General features: G+C 42.2%; 9 protein-coding genes across 9 annotated transcripts; all 9 read left to right on the top strand.

Annotated features, from left to right (window-relative positions):
* Window positions 1-1,678: 1,678 nt before the first annotated feature.
* On the top strand, window positions 1,679-3,130 carry TM35_000091280 (uncharacterized protein; the record flags this gene model as incomplete). Its single annotated transcript, XM_029024367.1, has 1 exon — window positions 1,679-3,130. One exon carries the CDS (start codon window positions 1,679-1,681, stop codon window positions 3,128-3,130), a length of 1,452 nt encoding a protein of 483 aa, XP_028884144.1.
* Window positions 3,131-3,909: 779 nt separating this feature from the next.
* TM35_000091270 (RIO kinase 1) lies at window positions 3,910-5,574 on the top strand (the record flags this gene model as incomplete). Its single annotated transcript, XM_029024366.1, has 1 exon — window positions 3,910-5,574. The coding sequence occupies one exon, from the start codon at window positions 3,910-3,912 to the stop codon at window positions 5,572-5,574; it is 1,665 nt and encodes a 554-aa protein (XP_028884143.1).
* Window positions 5,575-6,230: 656 nt separating this feature from the next.
* TM35_000091260 (uncharacterized protein) lies at window positions 6,231-6,902 on the top strand (the record flags this gene model as incomplete). Its single annotated transcript, XM_029024365.1, has 1 exon — window positions 6,231-6,902. The coding sequence occupies one exon, from the start codon at window positions 6,231-6,233 to the stop codon at window positions 6,900-6,902; it is 672 nt and encodes a 223-aa protein (XP_028884142.1).
* Window positions 6,903-7,227: 325 nt separating this feature from the next.
* TM35_000091250 (putative protein transport protein Sec24A) lies at window positions 7,228-10,017 on the top strand (the record flags this gene model as incomplete). Its single annotated transcript, XM_029024364.1, has 1 exon — window positions 7,228-10,017. The coding sequence occupies one exon, from the start codon at window positions 7,228-7,230 to the stop codon at window positions 10,015-10,017; it is 2,790 nt and encodes a 929-aa protein (XP_028884141.1).
* A 602-nt stretch (window positions 10,018-10,619) lies between these two features.
* Window positions 10,620-11,411, top strand: TM35_000091240 (uncharacterized protein; the record flags this gene model as incomplete). The annotated part of the gene is made up of 1 exon (XM_029024363.1): window positions 10,620-11,411. The coding sequence occupies one exon, from the start codon at window positions 10,620-10,622 to the stop codon at window positions 11,409-11,411; it is 792 nt and encodes a 263-aa protein (XP_028884140.1).
* Window positions 11,412-11,803: 392 nt separating this feature from the next.
* TM35_000091230 (SNF2 DNA repair protein) lies at window positions 11,804-16,402 on the top strand (the record flags this gene model as incomplete). The annotated part of the gene is made up of 1 exon (XM_029024362.1): window positions 11,804-16,402. The coding sequence occupies one exon, from the start codon at window positions 11,804-11,806 to the stop codon at window positions 16,400-16,402; it is 4,599 nt and encodes a 1,532-aa protein (XP_028884139.1).
* A 263-nt stretch (window positions 16,403-16,665) lies between these two features.
* Window positions 16,666-19,503, top strand: TM35_000091220 (uncharacterized protein; the record flags this gene model as incomplete). The annotated part of the gene is made up of 1 exon (XM_029024361.1): window positions 16,666-19,503. One exon carries the CDS (start codon window positions 16,666-16,668, stop codon window positions 19,501-19,503), a length of 2,838 nt encoding a protein of 945 aa, XP_028884138.1.
* Window positions 19,504-20,313: 810 nt separating this feature from the next.
* On the top strand, window positions 20,314-21,978 carry TM35_000091210 (uncharacterized protein; the record flags this gene model as incomplete). The annotated part of the gene is made up of 1 exon (XM_029024360.1): window positions 20,314-21,978. One exon carries the CDS (start codon window positions 20,314-20,316, stop codon window positions 21,976-21,978), a length of 1,665 nt encoding a protein of 554 aa, XP_028884137.1.
* Window positions 21,979-22,509: 531 nt separating this feature from the next.
* TM35_000091200 (uncharacterized protein) lies at window positions 22,510-23,037 on the top strand (the record flags this gene model as incomplete). Its single annotated transcript, XM_029024359.1, has 1 exon — window positions 22,510-23,037. One exon carries the CDS (start codon window positions 22,510-22,512, stop codon window positions 23,035-23,037), a length of 528 nt encoding a protein of 175 aa, XP_028884136.1.
* Window positions 23,038-23,579: the final 542 nt, after the last annotated feature.

The following is a 23,579-nucleotide window of genomic DNA, read 5'->3' as shown; positions in this document are numbered from 1 at the left end:
CATCATCGGGAAAAGATTTGATAGAGATATGTAAATAATGCATCAAAACTTGTTTGAACAATCATGGAAACAAAATATTTTTCTCTTGTGTTTTATTTCTTTAAAGAGGGAGTAAGGCTAGGGTATTCCTTCTTTTATGCGAGAAATTTGTGGGCTTTTTTTTTTTTTTCTTCTCTTTTTTTGTACAGGAAATTTGTGGCTCTATTCTGATAGCTTTCGAAAATAATGATTGAGTCTTGCACCAATAACTAACTAATTTGGGTAAAGTATTTAATGTTGAAATTATTATTATTATTCTTTTTGTCTTTACAGTCTGTCAAGCGTAAGTTTCTGAAAAGCCCACCCAGTCCAAACCCTCACTGCCCAAAGCTGTTAGGCGGGTTAAAAGGGCTTCTCAGCACTTTCGTTCTCGTCAGTTCTGCTTCTTTTAAAATAGGGAACAACCGTAAAGGGAAAATATCGGGATACATATATGATTTGTGGGGAACAGTTGGGGTTTATGATGATAAAGTATTATATTAGTCCTTCTTTCTTCTATCTTTTTTTTTTATTTTTATTTTAAGGAAAAAAAAAAGGCTTGGATTATTCTTGACCCTTCATCTCTTTACTAATACGAATTATATTGCCAAGGGTGATGATGATATGTTCCTACGAGTTCCACAGTTTCTTGCGGATCTACGCACACTGCCAAGGCATGGACTCTATTGGGGATCAATGTATAAATACCGTTTAGTATCTATTGTGGATAAGATGAAAATTAAATTCTACTATGCAATACACTAGCGCGAGATGTGGTGGAGCAGTTTGACTGGTTTAAGCCCCTCAGGCGTTTAATTCACACACCGTACAGCAAGGAACGTGAGTCAGAGTTTCTTGCATTGTATGTATGGAACATGAAGATACCATGGTGGGTCGTGTGTGGTGTATGCGCTACACTATTCAGAGCTGATTATGGTAAGAGAGAAGAGGTGTCGTTTTCATAATTTGCGTTTCTTTAACCGTATTTGCTGCTCCTAGTAATAGTTCTGTAATGATACAACATATTATTGAGAGTGAATATATCGATCTGATGAAACGTTATGAAAATGACACGGCCCCAAAGGCCAAGTTCATTAAACCTCGGTGTGATTATCTCTACTTTACTTGTTAAGGTTGAATTGTATGTGTATTATACTTTGTAGTGGTGAATACCTAATTCTAGCTTTTTTTGTTAGGGTCCTTTGTATGTTTTTTTTTTTTTAATTGCATTCATTTTTACTTTGGGGAGTATATTCAGTTTAATGGTTTTATTTTTGCTTTTTTTGGATGGAAGTTTGTTTTTTGACTCACATGCTTTACGTGAAGCTGTTTTTAAATTTCATGTGAACCTTTTTCTTCTTATTGCACTGTCATGCTGTGTTTGTGTGAATATCTTCCTTTTTGCTTGTTATCTCCCATCGACTTTTCCGTTTTTTTTTTCTTTTTTCCTTTTCTGAGAGCGATACATTTCCTCTGATAAACACATCTGAAACATCTAGATATCTCTCTCTCTGTATGTGTGTGTGTGTGTGTCATCTCTCTCTCTCTCTTTCACTGCCTTTGCGTGCCGACATCCATACTAAACTGCCATTGGTGAGTACTGAGCCTTCTCTTTCCTCCTCTCTTTCTCTCTCTTTCTCTCTTAATTCTTTAGAAAGTCATGAGCACTGGATATACCAATTTGGACGGCTCTCCCGATAGCCCCCCATCCTCCCTTCCTTCTTCTTCTTCCTCCCCTCCCTCCTCAAATGTTGGTGCGGAGGCGGCAGGGGTTATAATGCGGGAGTTCCCGAATATCTTTGCGAGCGACGTGCCGAAACATATACTGCAGGGTTTGGCCGACGGCGTGCAGAACATTATTCTTGGTGTTGGCCTCGGCGTCGGCGGAGTTGTGGCAATGCCCGTCGTGTTTGGCAAGAAGGAGGGCGCCGTGGGCGTGGCGAAGGGACTCGGCTTGGGGGTCGCCTCTCTTGTCGGCTTAATAATATACGGCGCAGCAACAGGCATTTGGCAATTCTTTCGCGGTGTGGGCAACACGAAAGATGCGGTGGTTGAAAGTGTACGCGGTTCCCGTTATTGGGACAGTGTGCAGGGAGAATGGGTGGAAGTGCATCTCTCCGACACACTCGCTGAGCTGCCCGTCACCGACGATGATCTCTTCGCACAGGCTCGGCAGCTGTACAAGGAACGCGCTGGGGAAGATGTTACTGCGGCAGAAAATGAAAATGGCGCGGTGGGCTCAACTGGTGAGGCAGGCACGAATGACTATTATGCAATTTTGGGAGTGAGTAAGACGGCGACGACGGCGGAGATCCGCACTGCATTTCACCGCAAGGCACTCGTAATGCATCCGGATAAAAACCCCGATGATGAGGGTGCCACACTGCGCTTTCAGAAACTACTGGAGGCACACAATGTCCTCTCCGACGAGGGTCGTCGCCTGCAGTACGACACCCATGGTGTGGTGGACTCCACACTCTCGCAGAAGAAGTCCTACACAGATGTGGAGGAAGGTCTCGGTGCACCGTTTTTGGAGGTATTTATTGGTCGAGTCACGGCGGCAGTTTTATTTACACCCAATGTTATTCTTACCAGTGAAGTTAAAAAAGAGCTTCAGCGTCGGCGTACCTTGCGCCTCGCACAACACCTTTTACGATACCTGGACGAGGAAAATGGAATTGATGCGGCACGAAGTGTAATACAGGATGCCGTCTCTACACGTGCTGGTCCCAAGCTTATGCCTATTGTGGCTCACCAGTATGCTGTTGCTGCTCGACAGCATCTGAGGGAAAACAATTTCCTAAAAGAGTTGGACAGTTTTGGTACATCAAAGTGGGAAAGTGTTTCACGTGTGATGGGTTTAACTGCTGTTTCCGGACGTGCTGCTTACAAGGCAGCAAGAAAGACCATCAGCGAGGAAGACACGATTGATATGATAATTTCAGTCTGTGAAGGTGATGTACAACGAACCGTATTACGTGCATGTCGTCTTGTCTTGTATGATTCCTCGGTTTCCAAAGAACAACGAAAACAGCGAGCAGTCAATTTACGAAAATTAAGTGATATGATTGATAATGTGTGCCATGAGCGTAGTACAATATTGATTTCTTAGTTAGTTACTTGATATTCGTGAAATTTTTTTTTTTTGAAACACTTTTTGCTTTTTATATTAATTTCGTTATATAGTTATAAGTACTTTTTGACTCTTTTTCTTCTTGCGTACGAACCTGGGGGAATTTTTTTTACCGCCTACAATCATTTTCTGTGCTTACTGTTATTGTTTTTTTTTTTTTTTTCTAACAGCTTACGAAAATAATGAACGAGTCTTGCGCCAATAACCAACGGATCGGGGTAAGGTATTTAATGTTGAAATTATTATTTTTTTATCTTTACAGTCTGTCAAGCGTAGGTTTCTGAAAAGCCCACCCAGTCCAAACCCTCACTGCCCAAAGCGGAGAGGCGGGTTTAAAAGGGCTTCTCAGCACTTTCGTTCTCGTCAGTTCTGCTTCTTTTAAAATAGGGAACAACCGTAAAGGGAAAATATCGGGATACATATATGATTTGTGGGGAACAGTTGGGGTTTATGATGATAAGGTATTATATTAGTCCTTCTTTCTTCTATCTTTTTTTTTTTATTTTTATTTTAAGGGGAAAACAAGGCTTAAATTACTTTTTTATAGTGTTTTTTTCAGCATATCATATATCTGGTATACTTTCTCTGTTTCACTGTGTTTATGCATGTCAAGTCTTTCGTTTTTTTCTTTTTCTTTTTTTCTTCTTCTTCACTTCTTGGTGAAACGATATAACTTTGAAGAGTTTATAGAACTAAGGACGACAACCTTTTCTGCTTCTACACGTTAGTATCTACCCATCCTAGCAATACAGAGTCCAATGACGGAGATGGAGAAAGATCTGGATGGTTTACTCCAGTACATGGCCCCAGGGAGCACATTAGATGATATTGTTGGCGACAGTGAAAGTGAAGATGAGGCAGCCCTCTATGATGTGGTTCAGGGCAAACGAACAACAACCGCACGAGTGGTATTGGGATCGGCCACTGGTGCAAATACACAGAAGGAGGTAACATCATTGAGTAAAGTACAACCAGTACAACATACCACAGGCCACGCGAGTGTGCTACGTCGTATTCGTGTAGATGACTTTTACGCTGATGTATCGGCTTTTTCAGGTGGTGGGGGTGGTGCGAGTAAAGTAAATCAACGGGTGTTGAATGATCTTCGAGAGATGACAATGTCTAATCGCTTGACATCAATGCAGTCATCGCATGAAGTGGACCGTTCAGAACGTGCAACGGTAGAAAATGTGATGGACCCACGAACACGTCTTATTCTATACAAACTGGTAAACAGTGGTCAGTTACGTGAGATCAATGGATGTGTTTCCACTGGAAAAGAAGCCAATGTGTACTACGCTGTCGCTGGTGATGGCAGTGATGCGGCAGTAAAGGTCTTCAAGACATCTATTCTTGTTTTTAAAGATCGTGATAAGTACGTTGCTGGAGAGTTTCGCTTCCAGCGTTACTGCAAAAGTAATCCTCGTAAGATGGTTCGTACATGGGCAGAGAAGGAGGCGCGAAATCTCAATCGACTTCAAGACGGCGGTGTGTTGGCTCCCGCTGTGAAGTTACTACGACAACATGTACTCGTAATGGAGTTTCTCGGCGAGGATGGATGGCCAGCACCACGTTTAAAGGAAGTTCGTTTTCCCTCTGCTGCTGCATTAGATAGATGCTACTTGGATATCTGCTGTACAATGCGTAAAATGTACGCACGTTGCAGACTTATTCACGGAGATCTCTCCGAATATAATTTGCTACTTTATCGTGGCCGTGTTGTGGTAATTGATGTTTCTCAATCTGTAGAAAATGATCATCCACATGCGATGGATTTCTTGCGTAGAGATATTGTAAACGTGGACGCTTTCTTTCGATCTAAGGGTCATCAGAAGTTATTCTCACTCCAGGACTTATACCGCTTTATCACAGCCCCACCAGCCGCACGTGGTTGGCAGCGCTGCGAAGGTCCAGACAATGCGGAAGAGATCCGCGAATATCTTCTCGAGTTGCGTGAATCTCGTGAGAAGGAGGGGATTCTCCCGGTTAACTCAGAACAGGCAAAAATAGATGAGCAGGTTTTTCTTAACATTGCCGTTCCCCGCAGTTTGGGAGAAATCGCAGACCACAAGGCTCCAAATGCCGAAATTGCCCCTTTCGTTGCGGAGATGACTGCCGATTCGCAGAAAAAACAAAAGAACCAAAAACATCGACACCATGATGATAATAATAATGATGAAGAGGAAGAAGAAGAAGAGGATGACGATGATGAAGATGAAGATGATGAGAGAAGCAGTAACCACAATGATGGAGATGAGGTTGTTAAGAAAGAGTCTGGCAAGGAGGGAGCAAAGCCGGCTCCCAAGATCATTGCCAATATGACGAAGGAGGAACGTAAGGAACACCACAGAGCTGTTAAGGAAGCTAACCGTGAGCGCCGCGCAAATAAAAAGAAAGTCAAGGCTGTAAAGAAGAAAAAGTAATAGCGACAGTCTATTCAACGTTTAACAGTGAAAAAGAGTTGAATACTCTTCTTTTAAAAAGAGAGAGAAAAAGAGAGAGAGAGAGAAATAAGAAATAAAAAAAAACTTGACGGAATAATACAACGAAAGTTTCTATAAGTAATGAGGGCGAAAAAAAAAAAAAAACAAAAAACAAATACACATATCCGTATGAGTGCAAAAAAGGCTAGTTAGTTCATACTTTTCTAACTATTTATATTTCTGTAATTAATCAAACGTATATATATATAAGGGTGCTTCTGTACTTTATGTGGTAGCAGTAATCTTAAATACAACATTACTCGTTTTATTACACCAGATCAATTATATATTTTTTTTTCTATTTCTCTATTTTCCCTTTTTATTTTTTTTTCTTTTTCGCCTCTTATCTCTTTGCTTTAATTGTGAGAGATTTTTTATTTTTGCTTTTTTGTGAACATTAGCAAGAATAGACGACAAGGAAGAAAAGCAAAAGAGGAAAAGAAAACTTAAGAAAGAAAAGAAAAATAAAGAGGGCTGACGAATCTCGTCACCGTTTTTATTATTCTTCTTATATATATATATTCTGCTTTTCCTCTTATTGTCGTCCTTCGGCAAGCGTTAGTTATTGTTTGGCATTCCTATCGTATGCAGAAGTAATGCTGCGGTGTTCCTCCCGACATCTTATCTTGGCCAAGCTAGGCCGCACAAAACTAGGTGCGGAGGTTCTCACACAAACACGTGTAGAGATGCGAGAAATTGAGCACTCTGATAATCGTTTTATTCGCTTCTTAACACGCCGTCGTCCAATTGATTATTTGGCATTACAAGTAGATGGTCCTATTACCAAAGAGTTACACCCGTCATTCCGTTACGTAAAATACTTTTGTACTTTTTTATTGACGGCACCGGTGTTTGTGCTGCTGATCACGGGTGTACTCTCACCGAGTTATTATGTGTTGGTGCCTAGTGGGTTTGTCAATGCGGATCAGTTTGCGCGGATGTGGGAATTCTCGCACTGGTCTGTTGTGCTGGCTGGACAGATATTTATATTTCTCATCTTTTATGATCTTTCTGTGTACGTGCGGTATCCTTTCTTTGCGCACGTGTTGGCGCCGATTTACCGGCGGTTCGGTTGGTTGAGTGTTCAGCGGCAGCAGCAGCAGCAGCGGGGGGCTTCGCTGACGGTGGAGGAGTTGCGGCGACTGCGGCGGGGGGCGCCGGTGAAGCCGCTGGGAGTGCCGCTGAGTGAAATGCGGCGAACTGCACAACAACAACAACAACAACAACAGCGACCAGACCCGTTTGGTAATCGGCGGAAGAGTAAATAGAGGCGATGGAATGAGAGAGAGAGAGAAAGAGAGAGAGGGATTCACAATACATTTATATTCGTGTTGGATTTTTTTTTTTTTGTTGTTGTTGTTGTTTTCTCTATCTTTTATGTTTCTGCATTACGGTGTTTATATCAGTTCTCTTCTTCTTCTTCCTTCCTTTCATTCTTTCTTTTTCTTTTTTCTTTTTCTTTTTTTTTTTGCGGTATTAGTTGTTTTTATATTGTACTGTAAACGTGCAGTTTACAACTTAACTTTTCTTATTATTTATTTATTTATTTATTTTTCTTCGTGTGAAATTAACTAACCGGGACGATATTGCGTAATGAACTTCGCATTACCAGCGGAGTATTATGCCTCTCAGCAGAAGGCAGCGGCAGCGGCAGCGAAGAGCACTACGGAGAATCCACCCACACTGTACCACTCCTTTGAAGATCCTTCGCATTTTCAACTGTGGGGATCTTCTCCGCAAGACCCAAATCAGAATAGAGAGGATTCAAATATGTACTATGGATATGGACAGCAGCAGAATATGCAGGGAGGCCCAGCCTTTGATTATCAACAACAACAACAACAACAACAACAGCAGCAGCAGTATCAGCCGCCAGTGCAACTACAACAACCCTATATTCAATCGAACCAACAATCACCTACACCAGTGTTGTTATCTCCGTCAAACAGACAAAATACACGATCCCCTCCACGATCTCCAATACCTCAACCTTATTGTCAAACACCAAATTATACACATCCTAGTGAAACGGTTACTTGTTGGGATGTACAACTCGCAAAATCACATGACAAGAGCAAGTTTCTTGATCACCCTTCTATTCCAAGGTTTTTACATTCATATTTGGAGCAAGATATGGCACGAGTACCACCGACTCCTCCATTTATTCGTCCAGTTAGTCGTCTTAGCATGCGACCAACATTTCAAACTCTACCAAGTACATCACAATTAGCAGATACTATTCAAATTCCATTAGGTATTACGTTTCAACCTTTTGCAGAAACTCAAATAGCAGAAGTTGATTTTTCTTCACTTGGAGGTCGTATGGTACGATGTAAAAAATGTTCAGCATACATCAATCCATTTACTACTTTTTGTGATCGAGGACATCGTTGGCAGTGTATTTTATGTCGTCAGTTAAATGATGTTTCTTCAGAATATTACTGTTCACTTGACCCTCAAACAGGTCTTCGATCAGATATATTAAGTCGTCCAGAGTTAACAAATTGTTCAGTGGATTTTTATCCTTCACCTGAGTTTCTACGTCGTCCACCACAACGCCCTGCATTCTTATTAATGTTGGATTGTTCATATCAATCTGTGGTATCAGGGCAATTAAGCGCTATTTGTCGTGGTGTACTTGCGGCATTGGAAAGTATGAAGGAAGAGGATGCCTTATACATGGGAGTTGTAGGATTTGCATCTACTGTTTACTTTTTTAATTTGGCAGCTAATCTACAATCTCCACGAGTTATTGTAGCACCAGATGTGGTGCATGATGTTTGTAATGTGGATGATAACTTTAAGTTTGAACCCATTGAATTACCATGTGCTGTTAATGAACTGGTTGTTCATGTAAAGGATGGTTACCGTCTTCTTAAGGATCTTTTTGAAAAATTACCAGAGACTTTTGCCACTACAAAAGATGTTGGTTGTGCTTTCGGTCCTGCACTTGCTGCAGCTATTTCAATGTTGGAAAACAGTGGTGGTAAAATAATAGCAAGTATTGATTCTATGCCTTCTATTGGTGAAGGAAAATTAAAACCACGGTTTGATCCTGCAAAATTATCTAATCAACCAAAAGAATATACCGTGTGTAGTGCAGCAAATGATTGGTACAAACAACGAGCCTTAGCATGTTCAAATAGTAATATTTCTGTTGATTTGCTTGTTAGCGGGTCACAAGACCTTGATTTAACGACCATTGCCCCATTATCTCGATTTACATCTGGTCGTATTTACCGTTCCACACCACTTACCATTCATGGATTATCAGATGAGGTACATCGTATTTTAACTCGATATATGGCCTTTGAGGCTATTTTACGTGTTCGTACGTCTAGTGGACTTGCAGTACCAAACTTTTATGGTCATTGTCATGTACGGGAACCAGATCTCTTATCACTTCCTGTAGGAGATGAGGATTCTTCCTTTTCTGTACAACTACAAGTTACTTCGCAACTTAAACATAGTTTTGCATATATTCAAATTGCCATTGTACACACTAATCGTAGCCGAGAACGACGTATTCGTGTGCATACATATCAACTTGCCGTATCTCCATCACTTGGTATAGTAATAAACTCTGCAGACTCTCTTGGTGTTACGTGTTTCCTTACGAAGAAAGCTGTTGATTATGCTGTGAATTGCCCTTTTCAGCAAGCCCAACAACGTGTAACAGATAAATTACTTGCCACCTTACGAGCGGTTAAAAAACACAATGATGGACTTGGAATGCGTTCTGGACATTTCATGCTTCCGGATTCCCTTCGATTTGTGCCACAGCTCCTGCATGGATTCTACAGGTGTGCGGCTGTGGGATTAGCGACGGTGAGTCCAATTCTCCCGGATGAGCGGGTGGCCTCCATGTCGATGGTGATGTCGACAGCACCGCACGCGATGGTTCCATACTACGCGGGCTGGTGCTACGAGGTCTACTCGCCGTACACACCGCTGGAGGATCTGCCCGTGCCGATATTTCCCACGCAGACGTTCTTCAAATCCGACGGCGTCTTTCTTGTGCACATTGGCTTTGCGCTCGTTCTCTGGTACGGCCGGCGGGCAGAGCGGGAGGTGCTGCGGGCATTGGGCCTCATTCCCGCCAACAGCGATAACAACAATAATAATAACTACATTGATGATAGTATCGGTGATGTTTCTCCGCAGCTGGCGGCCCTTCGCGAGCGGCTCGACGCGCTTGTCTGGCGGCTGCGGGTGGAGAGCGGCGCGGCGTACACCGCCGCCCTCGAGGGTTGCCCGCAGGGGAACACCGTCTTCGAGCCCGCCCTCACTCGAATGATGATGGAGGACGATGTGCGCACACTGCCAAGCTACACAACATTCCTGCGCGATATTTGGCAGAAGGTGTCGACAACAGGGAAGTGAGTACGGGAGAAGAAAGACAGGAAAGAAGGAAAGAAATAGGGAAATTGAGAGAAAAAAAAGAGAAGAAAATCAATGTTAGAGTGTAGTATAATTTCTCATTGGAATGTGAATGAGATCTCTGAATGAAATTCAGGCCTTCTTTTTTTTTTTTTTTCTTTGTGTTTCTCCATTACCTCTTTTAAGTTGTCTCATCCCCATCATTTGTATTCAGATTTCGTTTTTATCGCACACTCACCAAGAAAGAAAGAGAGAGAAAAGATAGGCGAGAGTGGAAGAAAAAAAAAAAATAATAAAAAAAAAAAACAACAAAAGCGAAAAAAAAAAGAAAAAGAAAGATAGGTGGTGAAAAGTAGAAGAACTTCATGAAAGGGAGTGTGTATGTAGTCTACTCTCTCTATGATTGTGGTTCCCAATACTTTTTACGTATATTTATTTGTTTTTGGTGTGTATACCTCCGAAAAAAAGAAAAAATATATATATATATTTATTTATTTAATGTTTTTTTTTTTCTTCTTCTTTACTATATTGTTCTCTCCACCCTTTTTTTTTTTATTCATATTTTCTTCTGGAGTTTGCTAGTTATAATAATTAGGTGCACCAATATGTACTACATTTCTTCTTTACTTGTTTTACTTTTCTGTCTGCTGGGGACTTCAGTGGTGGTGGAGGTGAATGCTGATGCGAAGGATGCTTGGAGTCTTTCAAAGGGATCTCGTGAAGAGCAAATTGATTTCTGGGAAGGTGAAATCCACAAACTTCGTAATGGTGAACTCGCCAAGGCGAATCACGCCCTCTATTCATCTAAGATCGCACTAGAAGATGCGAAACGCAAAGCGGGTTGGATATTCACAAAATCTGAAGATAAAGCTCGTATCAAGATGCTGGACGAACAATATGAAAAAAACTTGGCGGAAGTGGCTGTGTTGTATCGCCAGGAACAAATGATGTTGGCTAAAATAAAACCACTGTATGGTATTGTCTCCAGACACTTTGTACAGGAGCAGCGGGATACCATAGCTTCTGCAGTGAACCAAGTACAACAGTTAAGTTATGATCAGGCATGGTACAGTTCACTGTTTAATCTTCGGGATGCTGAAACCTTTACAGATATTATTGTTGGATTTCTTCTGGAGTGGTTGATGGGATATATTTTAATGTATCCATTTGCTGTTTTGTACTATGCGTTGTGGAAAGCACCATGGTCTATTTACGCATACTCTTCTGGAATTTCAGATGTATTTGTGGGTTTTATGGCCTGGGCGGTGTCTGTTTCTGTGATGCTTCTTCCCGTGTTGGCGCTTATTGGAGGGTTTTGGTATATTCATCGGAATTACGGTGATCGTGTAATGCAATCATTAAATACCGCTAGAGAGCGGGAAAGGCGACGTCGATAAAGAGTGTGCATTTACTTAAATCACAAGAAAGAAAGAAACGAAAAAGAAAACATGGAAACGTGTATGGAAGAAAAAAAAAAGACTTGTTTTCTTTATTCTCTTTTCTCAGAAAAAAAAAACAATAGTATATATATATTCTTGCTAATTTCCAATGATTATTGAAGCTGTCACTTAACTTAATGTGTTTTATCATCTCTATTTACAATAAGAAACCATGAAATTACATAGCTACTTTTCTCTTTTAAACAACCACAACCACACAGGACACTGTAGGAGCAAGATTAAGATACATCAAAAGGAGAAATTAAACAGAAAAGAAAAAAAAAGAAGGCTGAGAGGAAAAAGGAATACTTCTACTCGAGACTAGAGTTATACTGTGAAGAAGAATAAAAATGGAAGTGACCAGAGTGCATTTAGACCTCAATGATGCTGAAGAAACCACTGAAAGATCGGAGCTTATCATACCTGTATCATTGCAAGCGGTTCTCCGACCACATCAAATATCTGCCCTGCATTTTTTATGGCGAAAACTCATTGATGAAGGCATGGAAGAAATTATTCAAAAAAGTCGAGGGGCGCCACTTACAGAACTAGTGCGAATGTATCAAGAGATGTTTGGATGTATATTAGGACATTCTATGGGTCTTGGTAAAACAGTGACGGCGTTAAGTTTCCTCTTGTTACTACAACGACAATATGGAGTTAAAATGGATGCGACTGCACCGTCCTTGCGGGTTCTTGTGTTGACGCCGCGTAGTTGTACATATCAGTGGCAAACCTGTTGTGCGGAGTGGATGCGGCAGGAGTTATTTGGCGATACCACCTTAACGGTATACGCCCCACTTGGATCCCGGAGCACAAATGATATTATCTTAACATTTTACAAAACAGGAGGTATTCTTTTGTTGGGATATGAAGAATATCAAAAACTCCTACGTCAGGCAAAGGAGAAAATGACTGAACCACCTATTTGTCATCGTATTCCATCTATATTTGATCATGTACGACCACCTCTGCCGCTTAATCCTCAAGTACATTTATTAGATATATTGGAAAGTCCAGATCTGGTGGTTCTGGATGAATCCCACCGTCTGAAGCGATTAAACTCTAAACTAGTGATTGGATTAATGGAACATCTACGGGGCGTGCAGCTCCGTCTGGCTCTCACCGGCACTCCGCTGCAGAACCACTTGGAGGAATATAATGTGATGTATTCAGTCGTGACCGGCAGTGCGATGGACCCGGCGCCATTTCGTCGTCTCTTCACAACTCCCATTGAACGCGGTCAGTGTGCGGACTCCACACTGCAGCAGTTCACAGAGATGCAGCGGTGTGTGGCCTCACTGCGGAAGTTCTTCAGCACAACTGTACATCACTGCGGGCCGGAGGTGCTCGAACGCGAACTTCCTCCACGCCGCGAGTACGTTCTTCTCGTAGGGTTATCACCCCAACAGGAAGTGGTGTATCGTGAGATGCTAAAAAGACACGCACGAAGTGATAATAAACGCATTATTCTCGCACTTCATCATGAGGCATCACATGTCTGTTGTCATCCCGCATTAACACGACGAAGGGCGCATGAGTTGATGCACTTTTCAGATCAAATAACAGATGTGGGATGGACAAATAAAGATGGTGTAAAGCAAAGTTGCTCTTCCCACTTGCATTCATCATCCATGTCAACTTATCAATCCTTATCTTCATCGGTTTCATTCTCTGCATCTTCTTATTCATCCTCTCTCTCGTCCTCTTACAACTCATCATATTTCTCCTCTACGTCTAGTCGTTCATCATCATCATCATCATCATCATCATCATCGTCATCACGATCACGATCATCATTATTGTCATCAAAAGCTCCGTCTTTGGTAGTGTCTGACAATAATAATAATAATAATAAAGACACTGATCCAGATTCAGTATGGCAACGGTTAGATATCGCTGAATCACCAAAGTTGGCCTTAACGCTTTCTCTTATGCATCATATTAGTGAAAATCTAGGTGAAAAGGTGGTACTTTTTTCTATATACAGAAGTCACCTTTTTCTTCTTTCTAGGTTGCTGCATTTGAGATATGGATTAGAGGCTGAAGTCCTACATGGTGGTATTGAAGTTCGGGATCGTCAACGAATTATTGAGGAATTTACGAATAATGAATCTCGGCGAGTATTATTATGTTCTACAAAGGCTAGTGGTGTTGGTATTAATTTAGTTACAGCCAATCACTGTATATTATTTGATGTTAGCTGGAATCCAGCAGATGATACTCAAGCCACATACCGCCTTTATCGTTATGGTCAAAAACGTCCAGTTACAATATATCGTATTGCTACTGCCGGAACTTTTGAACATGTTGTCTTTTACTACGCTTTAAGTAAATCATGGCTTCACAAGAAGATTGTGGATGTAGCTGATCCTACTCGTTATGAACGGCATATGAAGGATAATTATTTTATTTATCCCTGTAGGTTGCCGATTGATTTTAGTCAAAATGAAGGCGAATATGATAATCAAACTGGAATTCCAAATAAAGATTCCGTGCAGCAGCGCTGGCGAGAGTACGCGGAGGCGCACTGCCCTGCTCTCGCCCTCACAGCACCGGACGGTACTTTCAAGTGGATACGTTCAATTGCAGAACATTCTTTTCTTTTACGTGATAATACAGAGGAAGTTATTAGGGAGATGAGTAAACGGTTTGAGATGGAAAAGCAGGTCTCGCGCTTACCGGTTGTTATGCAAAACATAACGACAGAAACACAACCTGTACGCGAGGAGTATGATTCTCCATTACAACGATGTGAATCAGCACTTCAATCTTGTTTCAAGGCGTGTGCAAGATATCTTGTGAAGACGGCAAAACAACAATACCATCAAGAAAATGAAGAAGAAGGAGAAGAAAAGGAAAAAGAGGTATCTGTAAAGGTTGAGAGTGGAAAAAGAAGTTCTAGTAAAATAAAAAAAGTTTTGTGTAGACTCTTTGCAAATGTTCTTGGTTTAGGCGAGACAACAGGAGGAATGGTAGAAATACTAATGCTACTCTTTCATCGAGGTGTGGATGAAGTTATGAAGAATATACTAAGTAAGTCATCATATGCAAAGATACGTTCTATGCTAACTACTAGGGCTTCTATGGATGGTTCCTCAAAAGATTCACTACAAGATGCGTTGCGATATCGACCTTTTGCACTCTTTGCACGCATGTCTTCTTCTGAAGTTGCGATTACATTAACAGAGATGGGGTTTGTACGACTGTTTGTACCATATTGTACGATTCTTGGTACTAAATTGGCACTAAAGGAGAACAAGGCAACCCCTGAAGTACTACAAACCCTTAACGCTTACTTTACTTGTTCTAATGAACCGAAAAACATATGTGATGAATGGAATGTGGAGTCTTCGCTGGTACGTTGTTTAGAGTCTTTCTGGCCTCCGTGTGAGGGACTGAAGTTGCAGCCGCCTCCCTACACAATTGCGGATATGGAGGCAAAAGAGAAACTTACGGAACGTGCGTATCGCACGGCATTAGAGCGCACTGGTGGGTTTCTCACAGCGAAGGAAGTGGCGAAGTTTATTGATTTGCGTTCTGTACGTGGTCGGCGTGATTTGTATCACTGCAAACGCTGCGCTGATGGTCTATTGGACCGCACACCGCCGGATTTCTTGTTGAAGTGCACTCGTTGTCACTATAGCGCGGAATTTGATGTACAAACACATATCACAACTCGTCATGCTTGTGTATTGTATCAACTCTCTGTTATTTGTGAACTGCTGGACGCCTTTTCTGTCTCTCGCAGTTTTACAACGGCGTTTGTCCCTCGTGCCTGTCAAGATGGGCTGCAAGTATTGCGACAACTTCGACAGGCAAATGCCGTGCATACATCACGAAAGTTTATCGCCGTTACATTGATTGCTGGTGTGGATGTGTTACTCCAACTGCTCTCCGATGAGGACGTGATGCGGGTTTGTGTGCAGTGCGGTGCTGCGGAACCCGAGGCGTTGCGGCGGCTTCTCCGAGTGGACTCGAATGGTGTTTGGAGTGCATCTCTGCGCACACACGTGCGGCGAGCAGTGACGGAAGCTGTAATGGGAAGAACAACAACAGGGACGACAACAACAACAACAAACAATATGTCGACGATGGCGATGCCGGAGATGCTTATAAAACTTGGACTGCGATCAATTATGCAGGGCTTTAATAATGGTGAGACATACGCTAAAGATATATTACTCAGTGGAGTACAGACGGAAGAGGCATCCATGATGCGATTTATTTGTGATGGACTTGTGAAACTTAACTATGCAGAGCGATTACTAGCGAATCCACTTAGTCGTGCATTGTTGGATGCTGTCATGATGGATTATAATTCACCTAGTGACGGTAATAACAGCAGTGACAGTGACAAGAACAATAGTGAGAATGAGATTGAGTATCAAAATTCAAGTCCTGGAAGAGAAAAACAAGGAGAGAGAGGTGATTTGGACTTGTCTCCATCTCCCAGTATCGCCTCTGTTGCTCGCCGTGTGAAGGCGAAAAAACGACAACGTTCACCAACCTGTAACTCTTCTTCTGGTTCATTCTCTTCTGCTCGGTCTAGTGCGTTATCCTCGTTTAACTCGTGTTACTCCGACGATGATGATGATAATGATGATAACAGCAGCAATGATAGCAGGAGGAGTAGAGCATCCGCTGCCAGAACTGCCGCCAATCGTGCACGCCGACAAATGATGGAATCGGAAGAAGTGCTACGTCTACGTTCAGTGCATTACTGGGCTGCATACTGTGAAGTGTATGGCACCTGCAGTATGGCCTCCCTTACAGTTATGATAGAGGATGAAGAGAATGGAATGTCTATTCTGCCGCCGCCGCCAAATAGTTTTTGGGTGAGTGAAGTGAGAAGAGGAACGCGGGAAGGGATGCAGCTATCAACTGTTGCGGATGCATTTCTTGAGAAGATCATGTCGTTGAGCACTGGAGTACGAGTCATCAAGTGAAAGGATTCTCTCGGGTACATGGAAGGTACTATCATGGGAGAGAGAGAGAGAGGGAAGAGATGGTGATGATGACAATCGATCTTCCCACCCCTTAAAAAAAAAAAAATCTAAAATAAATAAGAAGACCATTTTTTTTTTTTTTTCGTCTTTGGTAAGGGATTTTCTTGTAAATTGTTTCTTTGCATACTTTCTCTCTCTCTCTTTTTCTATTAACATGTTAATTGTTTCTTTTTTTCTGGATGATATGATCAAGCTGATAGCAAATGAGCGCGTATGAGGATTCCTTTGAAGACACGGACACGGACACGAACACCACAGCCGACTCCTCACATGCGCATTCCGAGTCGTCTCTGCTGGTGAGATCGACAGAGGCGTTATTACCGTCCTCCTCTGCGGCTGTTGCTGCTCCGCCTGTTCCCGTTCCGGTGCCTCTTCCACAGCCAGTAGAAGAAGTGGAACCGGCAGGCCCAACAACTCGCACAGCACGTCCACCAGCCGATACCACCAACATAGATCCACCATTTTCTTCTTCTTCTCCTCCTCCTCCTCCTGCTAATACTACGACGAATCCTGCTAATAGTGCGGCTTCTCTGACAGCTTCTACATCGCTGAACCAGGATAAACATGACTCTTCTCTGAAGGATCTGGCCATTCCACGGAGGACCACAACGTCTACGGACACTATGCCATCTAGTCTGGATATGCAATATGCGGGATTAGTAGCACCAAAGGGGGATGAGTTTCAAGTTCTTTCATCATATATTGCTTTTCGTGGAAGTTCTCAAGGGTCCGTGCGTGGAACTTCCGCCACAACAGATAGTGTTATCAAGTTAACTGGAGAGAGTGGTGTGGTTGCTGTTGCCGAAGTGGTGGAAGGAAGTGCCGTACTGCAGAAGAGTAGTCCTACCCCTTCTGCTCTTGATCATCCTGTACGGGAAGAGACCGAACAGGATACAACTATATCACGAATAGCAAGTAGTAGTGTCTTTAGCACACTTTCACAACACATGGGAAAATTACAGGCACGACAAGAAAATATAAACACCACAGGTTTACCAAAGGAACCGATGGTAACTACAACTTCAGAGCTTCCCCATGATGATAATGATGATGATAGAAAAGCACTCGTCAGTAAAACTCCTACTGTTACTATGAATGATGGTATAACTAGTGCAGTTATTGGCAGTACAAACATTACTTCTTCTCCAGCTGTGGTTTCTGTGTCGTGTCTTCCCCCACCCCCTAGTATACCAGAAGTACCACCAGCACCACAAATTACATTTTCACTTCCTAATGTAGCTCCACCAATGTCACTCACATCAGCAGTGACATCATCACGGTTACCTGGTATGGAAAATATTCTTGCAAATGTACCTCCGCCACTTCCATCACGAGATCCACAACAGGATCCAAAAATCATAGAATTACGCGAAACATCTGAGGCAGTAGAACGGTTAGTGCGTGCCTTTGCGTTGCTTCGTGGTCATGCTGTACCTTCTACTACGACAGGGACAGACTCTGATCTTCTTGCTACAGAAAAGACATCTTTTAACACGAAGGATACGGAGAAGTTATCAAGTTTTCGTCAACAACACGGTGTTGGAGATGCGGGGACAGTGCGAGTGTCTCAGTCGGCTGCTCATAGTCTTCCACGTCGTAGGTCTCCTTATACAGAGTTAGGTAGTATTAATAGTAGAAGTGGTAGTAAAAACAAAAAAGAAAATATCCAAGATGATGATGAAATGGATGAAAATAAACAAAAATCATTAAAAATAAATGAAGCTGCAGTGGAAGATGCTATTATGTGTCTTGTTATGGAACTTTTACAGAGAGATGCGAAACAACCATTTGAAGAGCGTAACGATCGAAAGGCTATTCAACCATCTTTTGAAGTGGTGGATATGGAAAATTTTAGGTCTTCTACTCATCCCCATACTGGCAAAGGACGTAAACCTGCACTTGATAAACTTGTACCATTTTCAGTATTTGAGGGAGGTATGCAAACCTTTGCACCAGATAATGCTGATGCTGCAGATTCATTATACCATAATATAATTGATGCACTACAAAAGTATGTTTGGTCACATGTATCGGCACCTAGAAATCAACGCAACTATGATAAAACTGGAGGAGGAGGAGGAGGAGGAGGTAATTTCACACCGGCTAGTGCTTTTTTTGTATGGGTGTTGTTGCTTGATTTGCTCTCTGTTTGTATGCAAGTACTTGAGAATCGACTTGCTGCAGGGGTAAACGACACTACTCCTGTGTGGATACAGTACGAAGGTCCACATGAGGCGGAGTCACTTGCCCGCAATGCCGTTCATTGTCTCCCATTTGAAGTATTAGACCCATCAACAGGAGAAAATGGGGCCTCCGCAGCAGCAACAACAGGGCGAAGACCTCTTTTCCGTATGGAGTATTGGGTAACAAGGAACACCATGTGGACAATCACAGAAGCCCTCGCGGCGTCTATACGCGAAGGTGTTGTTTCTCGTTCGGACGGCTATCGTGCTTTTCGTAGTGATGGTTCCCCGTCTTCTTCCGGCGGTTACGGCTTCTCTTCAGATGATATGGGAATGCTGGATCCAGCCGCACTCTGTCCAACACGGATTCCACTCTTTTCACTTGTGCCAGCAGAACGCACGGGTGGTGGACCACGTGAGGATTCATCACATGTCCGAAAGACATTTGCACGAAATGATGTACAGAATGATGATGGTGAAACCAATACGGAGGATTATTTTCAAATAGAACCACAAACGTTGGAGTTACTCGCGCACACCGTATCGACAGTGAGCACAGAGTTGCTCGAGCGCGATATTCAAACTACTGGCAAAAAGTATAGACAATATTATCAGGATGCAAGCCGTGGTGTAGCAGAAGCGGTATCTGAGCTCCTAAATGATGCGGGAATTCGTGCTGCCGTCCAACGCCGGGCGAAGGCGAAGATGGTAGAAATATCGGAGCGCCGTGAAGTGAGTGGCCGTGCAACTCGTGAGGAAAAGGAGCGTTCAATGATTGCGGCTGCAGAAGAGGAGGCGGAGCGGGTAGTGGAGAAAATCCTGCAGGAAATGCGTCTTGAAGAAGCCAATAGGAGATAAGTTTATTATTTATTATTATCTCTTTTCCATGGACCAGGCTTACCATCATGCCAAAATCCTTCCGATGGTGATATTGAAGAGGAACCACCCGCTCCGTACTGTGTTCACAGTGTTGTTTTTTTTTTTTTGTTTTGTTTTTCGTTTTATAGCTTTACATATATTTCTTTTTTTTGTTTTTTTTTTTTTCTTCTGTAACTGCGTGTATTTACTCTTTCCATGGATTATGCAAACGTCATGTATTTGAGTAATTACTTCTCTGCGCATATATATATATATATATTTATATTTGTTTGTAAGTATGTGCCGTTTGTAATCTTCGTGTGCTCTTTTACTATGGTGACAGGTACTCTTTTCTTCACTGAAAAGCTTACATCATACTAAAAACAAAAACAAAAAAAAAACACACGAGGGAAAAAAATAAAACATCTATTTGATATATAAAAAACTGAATTAAAGTAAATATTTATATATTTCTATTTGGAGGTGTTTGTCTGTGTGCCTGGGTAAAGTACCGTTTAAGAAGTGACGAAGACGAAAATATACGCAGAACAACAAGACAACAAACAAACAACACAACACAAGAAAAACAAAAAAAAAAAAAAAAACAAAAAAAACAACAACAACAAAAAGAAAAACAAAAAAGGGGAGGGGGATAGAGGATAAAAACCCTCTGAAAGAAAGAAAGAAAGAAGTTTTTCTTTTTTGTACTAATCTTACCACTTGAGTTGGAGAGGGAAAAAAGAAAAGAAAAAAAAAACCCAAAACCGAGTTTCCAAACAAAACAAAAAAAAGAAAAAACAAACAAACTGTATGGAGGAGTACAACCGAGAGAACGAATCACCACCACGTGATCGATCACGCCGTCGACGCAGCCGATCATACCGCCGTGGACGCCGGCATTCACGACACCGCCACTCCGGCAGAAAACGCCATCGCAGTCCATCCCGCAGTCTCAGCAGTAGTCGCAGTCCATCCCGCAGTACTCGCAGTCGCAGCAGCAGTCGTTCATATCGGCGGCGGAGGCACAATAATAATAATAATAATAATAATGGGATGGATCGCCCCGTCTCGGACTGGCTCTGTGGTGTGTGCAGCAATCCCAATTCGGCGAAGCGGGAGGACTGTTTTCGCTGTGGGACGCCCGTGGCCGTGGCGATAAACGCAACACCGTGTGAAGAACTGCGGATCGCCGGCATTCCAAACAATATCGACTTTGAAGATATTCAAAACGCCCTCCAGGCACACTTCGCGGCCCACGGGGATACGTGTAATATCATTGCATACCACTTGGATAACAACAACAACAATGATGGAAAGCCGCGGGACGCCCACGTGCTGTTCGACACCGTAGCGGAGGCCACGAGGGCCGTAACGTACGCCCGATCGACAGTATGGCTTGGCGAATCGGCGTGTTCAATGACATTTGCACAGCGCCGTCGTGCCAATCGGAAACCGCCCACAACAGCAACAACAACAACAATAGCAGTTAACAACAACAACAACATATCATCCATTAACACCACCAGCACAAAAGACCATCAAAGCGGTGGAGCGGGATCTACGGTAGTGGATGGGCTGCCAGTTCACTTGCAACCGGGTGTGTGGAAGCCAGTGTATCAATTCCCGTCGAAGGAGGCAGAGAAGGAGTACTTGGATCTTCTCTCAAAGCATTGGGATAAGATCTCGCAGCAGCAGAAGGACTACTACGACGAAGGAGTACGCAGAGCACTGTTAGCACAACACCGAAAGCAGCAACAAGAACAACAACAACAACAGGCCAAAAATGTAGCTAATTCCACAGGGAAGACTGTCGTTGGCCCTACATCTACGACTACTACTACCACTAGTACTACTACTATTAATTCTAGTAATAATAATAATAATAATAATAATAATAATAGTAATAATAATAATAATACCAGTAGTGCTTCTGCTTTGAAGTCTCATATTATTGCTAATGCTAATGGTGGTGGTGGTACTAGTACGCTTGTTACTACCAGTACTGCTATTAATAGTTCTACTCCCGCTTCTACTAGTACTGCATCCAGTGGTGAGTCATCCGTGGAGAGCCTCAAGAGGCGTCTAATGGAAAAGAAGCAATCGGTACAAAATGCTTCTTCTTCTTCTTCTTCCACGGAGCACACTACCCCAGCTGCTTCGCTTAAGGAAAGACTTGCCTTGAAAAGAGCACAACTCTCATCCGCGGCAGCGAAGACGCCATCTACACCGGAAACAGAAAATGCAGCCACTGTAGGAACTTCTTCCGCCTCCGCTCCGATATCACTCAAAGATGCTTCACCTGCAGCTCTCCATCTTTTCTATGGATTTCCCATTCCCGCACGGTTTCCAACAAAGACGGACTATTTGACGAACTCGAAATCACCATCGTTTCGTGCCGGTGTGACGTTTCGCTATGTACCTCCCGCTGTAGCTGAGCGAATTTTACCACCTTCTGCGCGACCACCAACAGTATGAAAGGAAGAACCATAAATATATATATATATATGAACTGGTTTTTTTTTTTTTAAGTGAATGTTTTCTTTTTCTTTATGTGATACTGACTGGTGGTGCTGTTTTATCCTCCTTTTCTCATGTGCAGATGTGATGTGTATGGACAGTTTATCTTTATGATTAGTGTTATTATTGTGCTGTTTTTCTTTTGTTTTGTTTTTAGCTCTTTTCTTGTAAACGTTACGTATTTTTTTACTTTTTATATATTTGGCGTACCTTCACCCTTTTCTCTCTTCATTTTTTTTTCAGCGCTAATAGGGAAAAAAGGGACCAAGTGTATAAATCTAATACATATACACATTGAAATTCTCTTATTCCCTGTATTATTTCCCTTGAGAAGACAAAAAAAAAAAAAAATAATAACGTAGGAAACCCTACACACACAATAATAAAACAAACAATAATAATAAAAACTATAATAATAAGCAAATATATACACCCAAATCATCATAGTATCAGAATAAATAAAAAATAAATAAATAAATAAATAAAAAGATGCCTGTGCGGAAGCGTGTCCTCTGGGATGAAAGCAACCTTGAAGCCAATGAGGAGTACCGTCGCCAGCACCCCGTAACGATGCACATAAGTGAACCAAAGACTCCGTATGTATATACAGAGTTTGACGAGGAGGGGAACTTTGATGATGGATCAAAAGGAGAGGAAGTGGAGGCGAAGAATAGCACGTGGGACCCGCAGATAAATGCGCTTGCACGACAGATGAAAGAGGGTCTTTCAAAGGAGGTGGAGGGCCCTGTTGCGCCTGTCAGCTCCTCAGGGCGGCCCATGTTGTCTCCAGACGTTACCAACGGCGATATGTTGGCTAAACGGCACGCGACGGAGTTTAAAACAATGCGCAAAGCTGTATATGCAGATGAAGGGGCAACCTTCAAGAAGTTACTTGCTAGAAAAGATGAGGACGATGATGAGGACGAGGACGATGAGGATGAGGATGATGATAAAGGTGATGATGATGGTAATGATAGTACTGGTGGCGCCAGTAAGAGCAAAAAAGGGGTTCTCTAAGAAAGGGGAAGGCAGTGTACAGTAATGGATTTCCTCTGTGAGTGAAAGAAATTGGAGAGATACTTAAGTGAGTCTCTTGTTGAAGCAAAAATGTGTTTTCACACATTTGAAGAGGGTGTAATGATTTTTCTGATGTTTGATGCCGTCATTTCATATTGGCTTTCCTACTGTTTGTTGTGAAGAAAAAAAAAAAAAAGAAAAAAAAGATGAACTCCACGTGTGATGATGGCTTCAAGAGTTTTGACTCATGATTTTTTATATCCTTCTTCATACTTCTACCGTGTGTGAATTATACCATATTGGTTATATAATTACTTGACATACACTTTGTTTGCTTGTTTTTTTTTTTTTTTTTTGTTGTTGTTGTTATTTCATTTTCTTTTTCTTTCTTTATTGCTTAGGATGACTTTAGACAAGAGAGAGAGAGAGATAGTGTTTTCTTGTGTATATGTGTGGGTTCTTGTGTATGTTTCTGTGTTTTTCTCTTCCATTCCTTCACGCCTTTCTGTTTCTTCTTTTTTTTCTTCTTCTATTTGATGGTC

Source organism: Trypanosoma theileri (genome assembly GCF_002087225.1).
Source record: "Trypanosoma theileri isolate Edinburgh chromosome Unknown TM35_Tth_9_V1, whole genome shotgun sequence".
Taxonomy (NCBI): Eukaryota; Euglenozoa; class Kinetoplastea; order Trypanosomatida; family Trypanosomatidae; genus Trypanosoma; species Trypanosoma theileri.
Note: the sequence above shows the minus strand (reverse complement) of the source record. Positions and strands in the feature narration are given on the sequence as shown.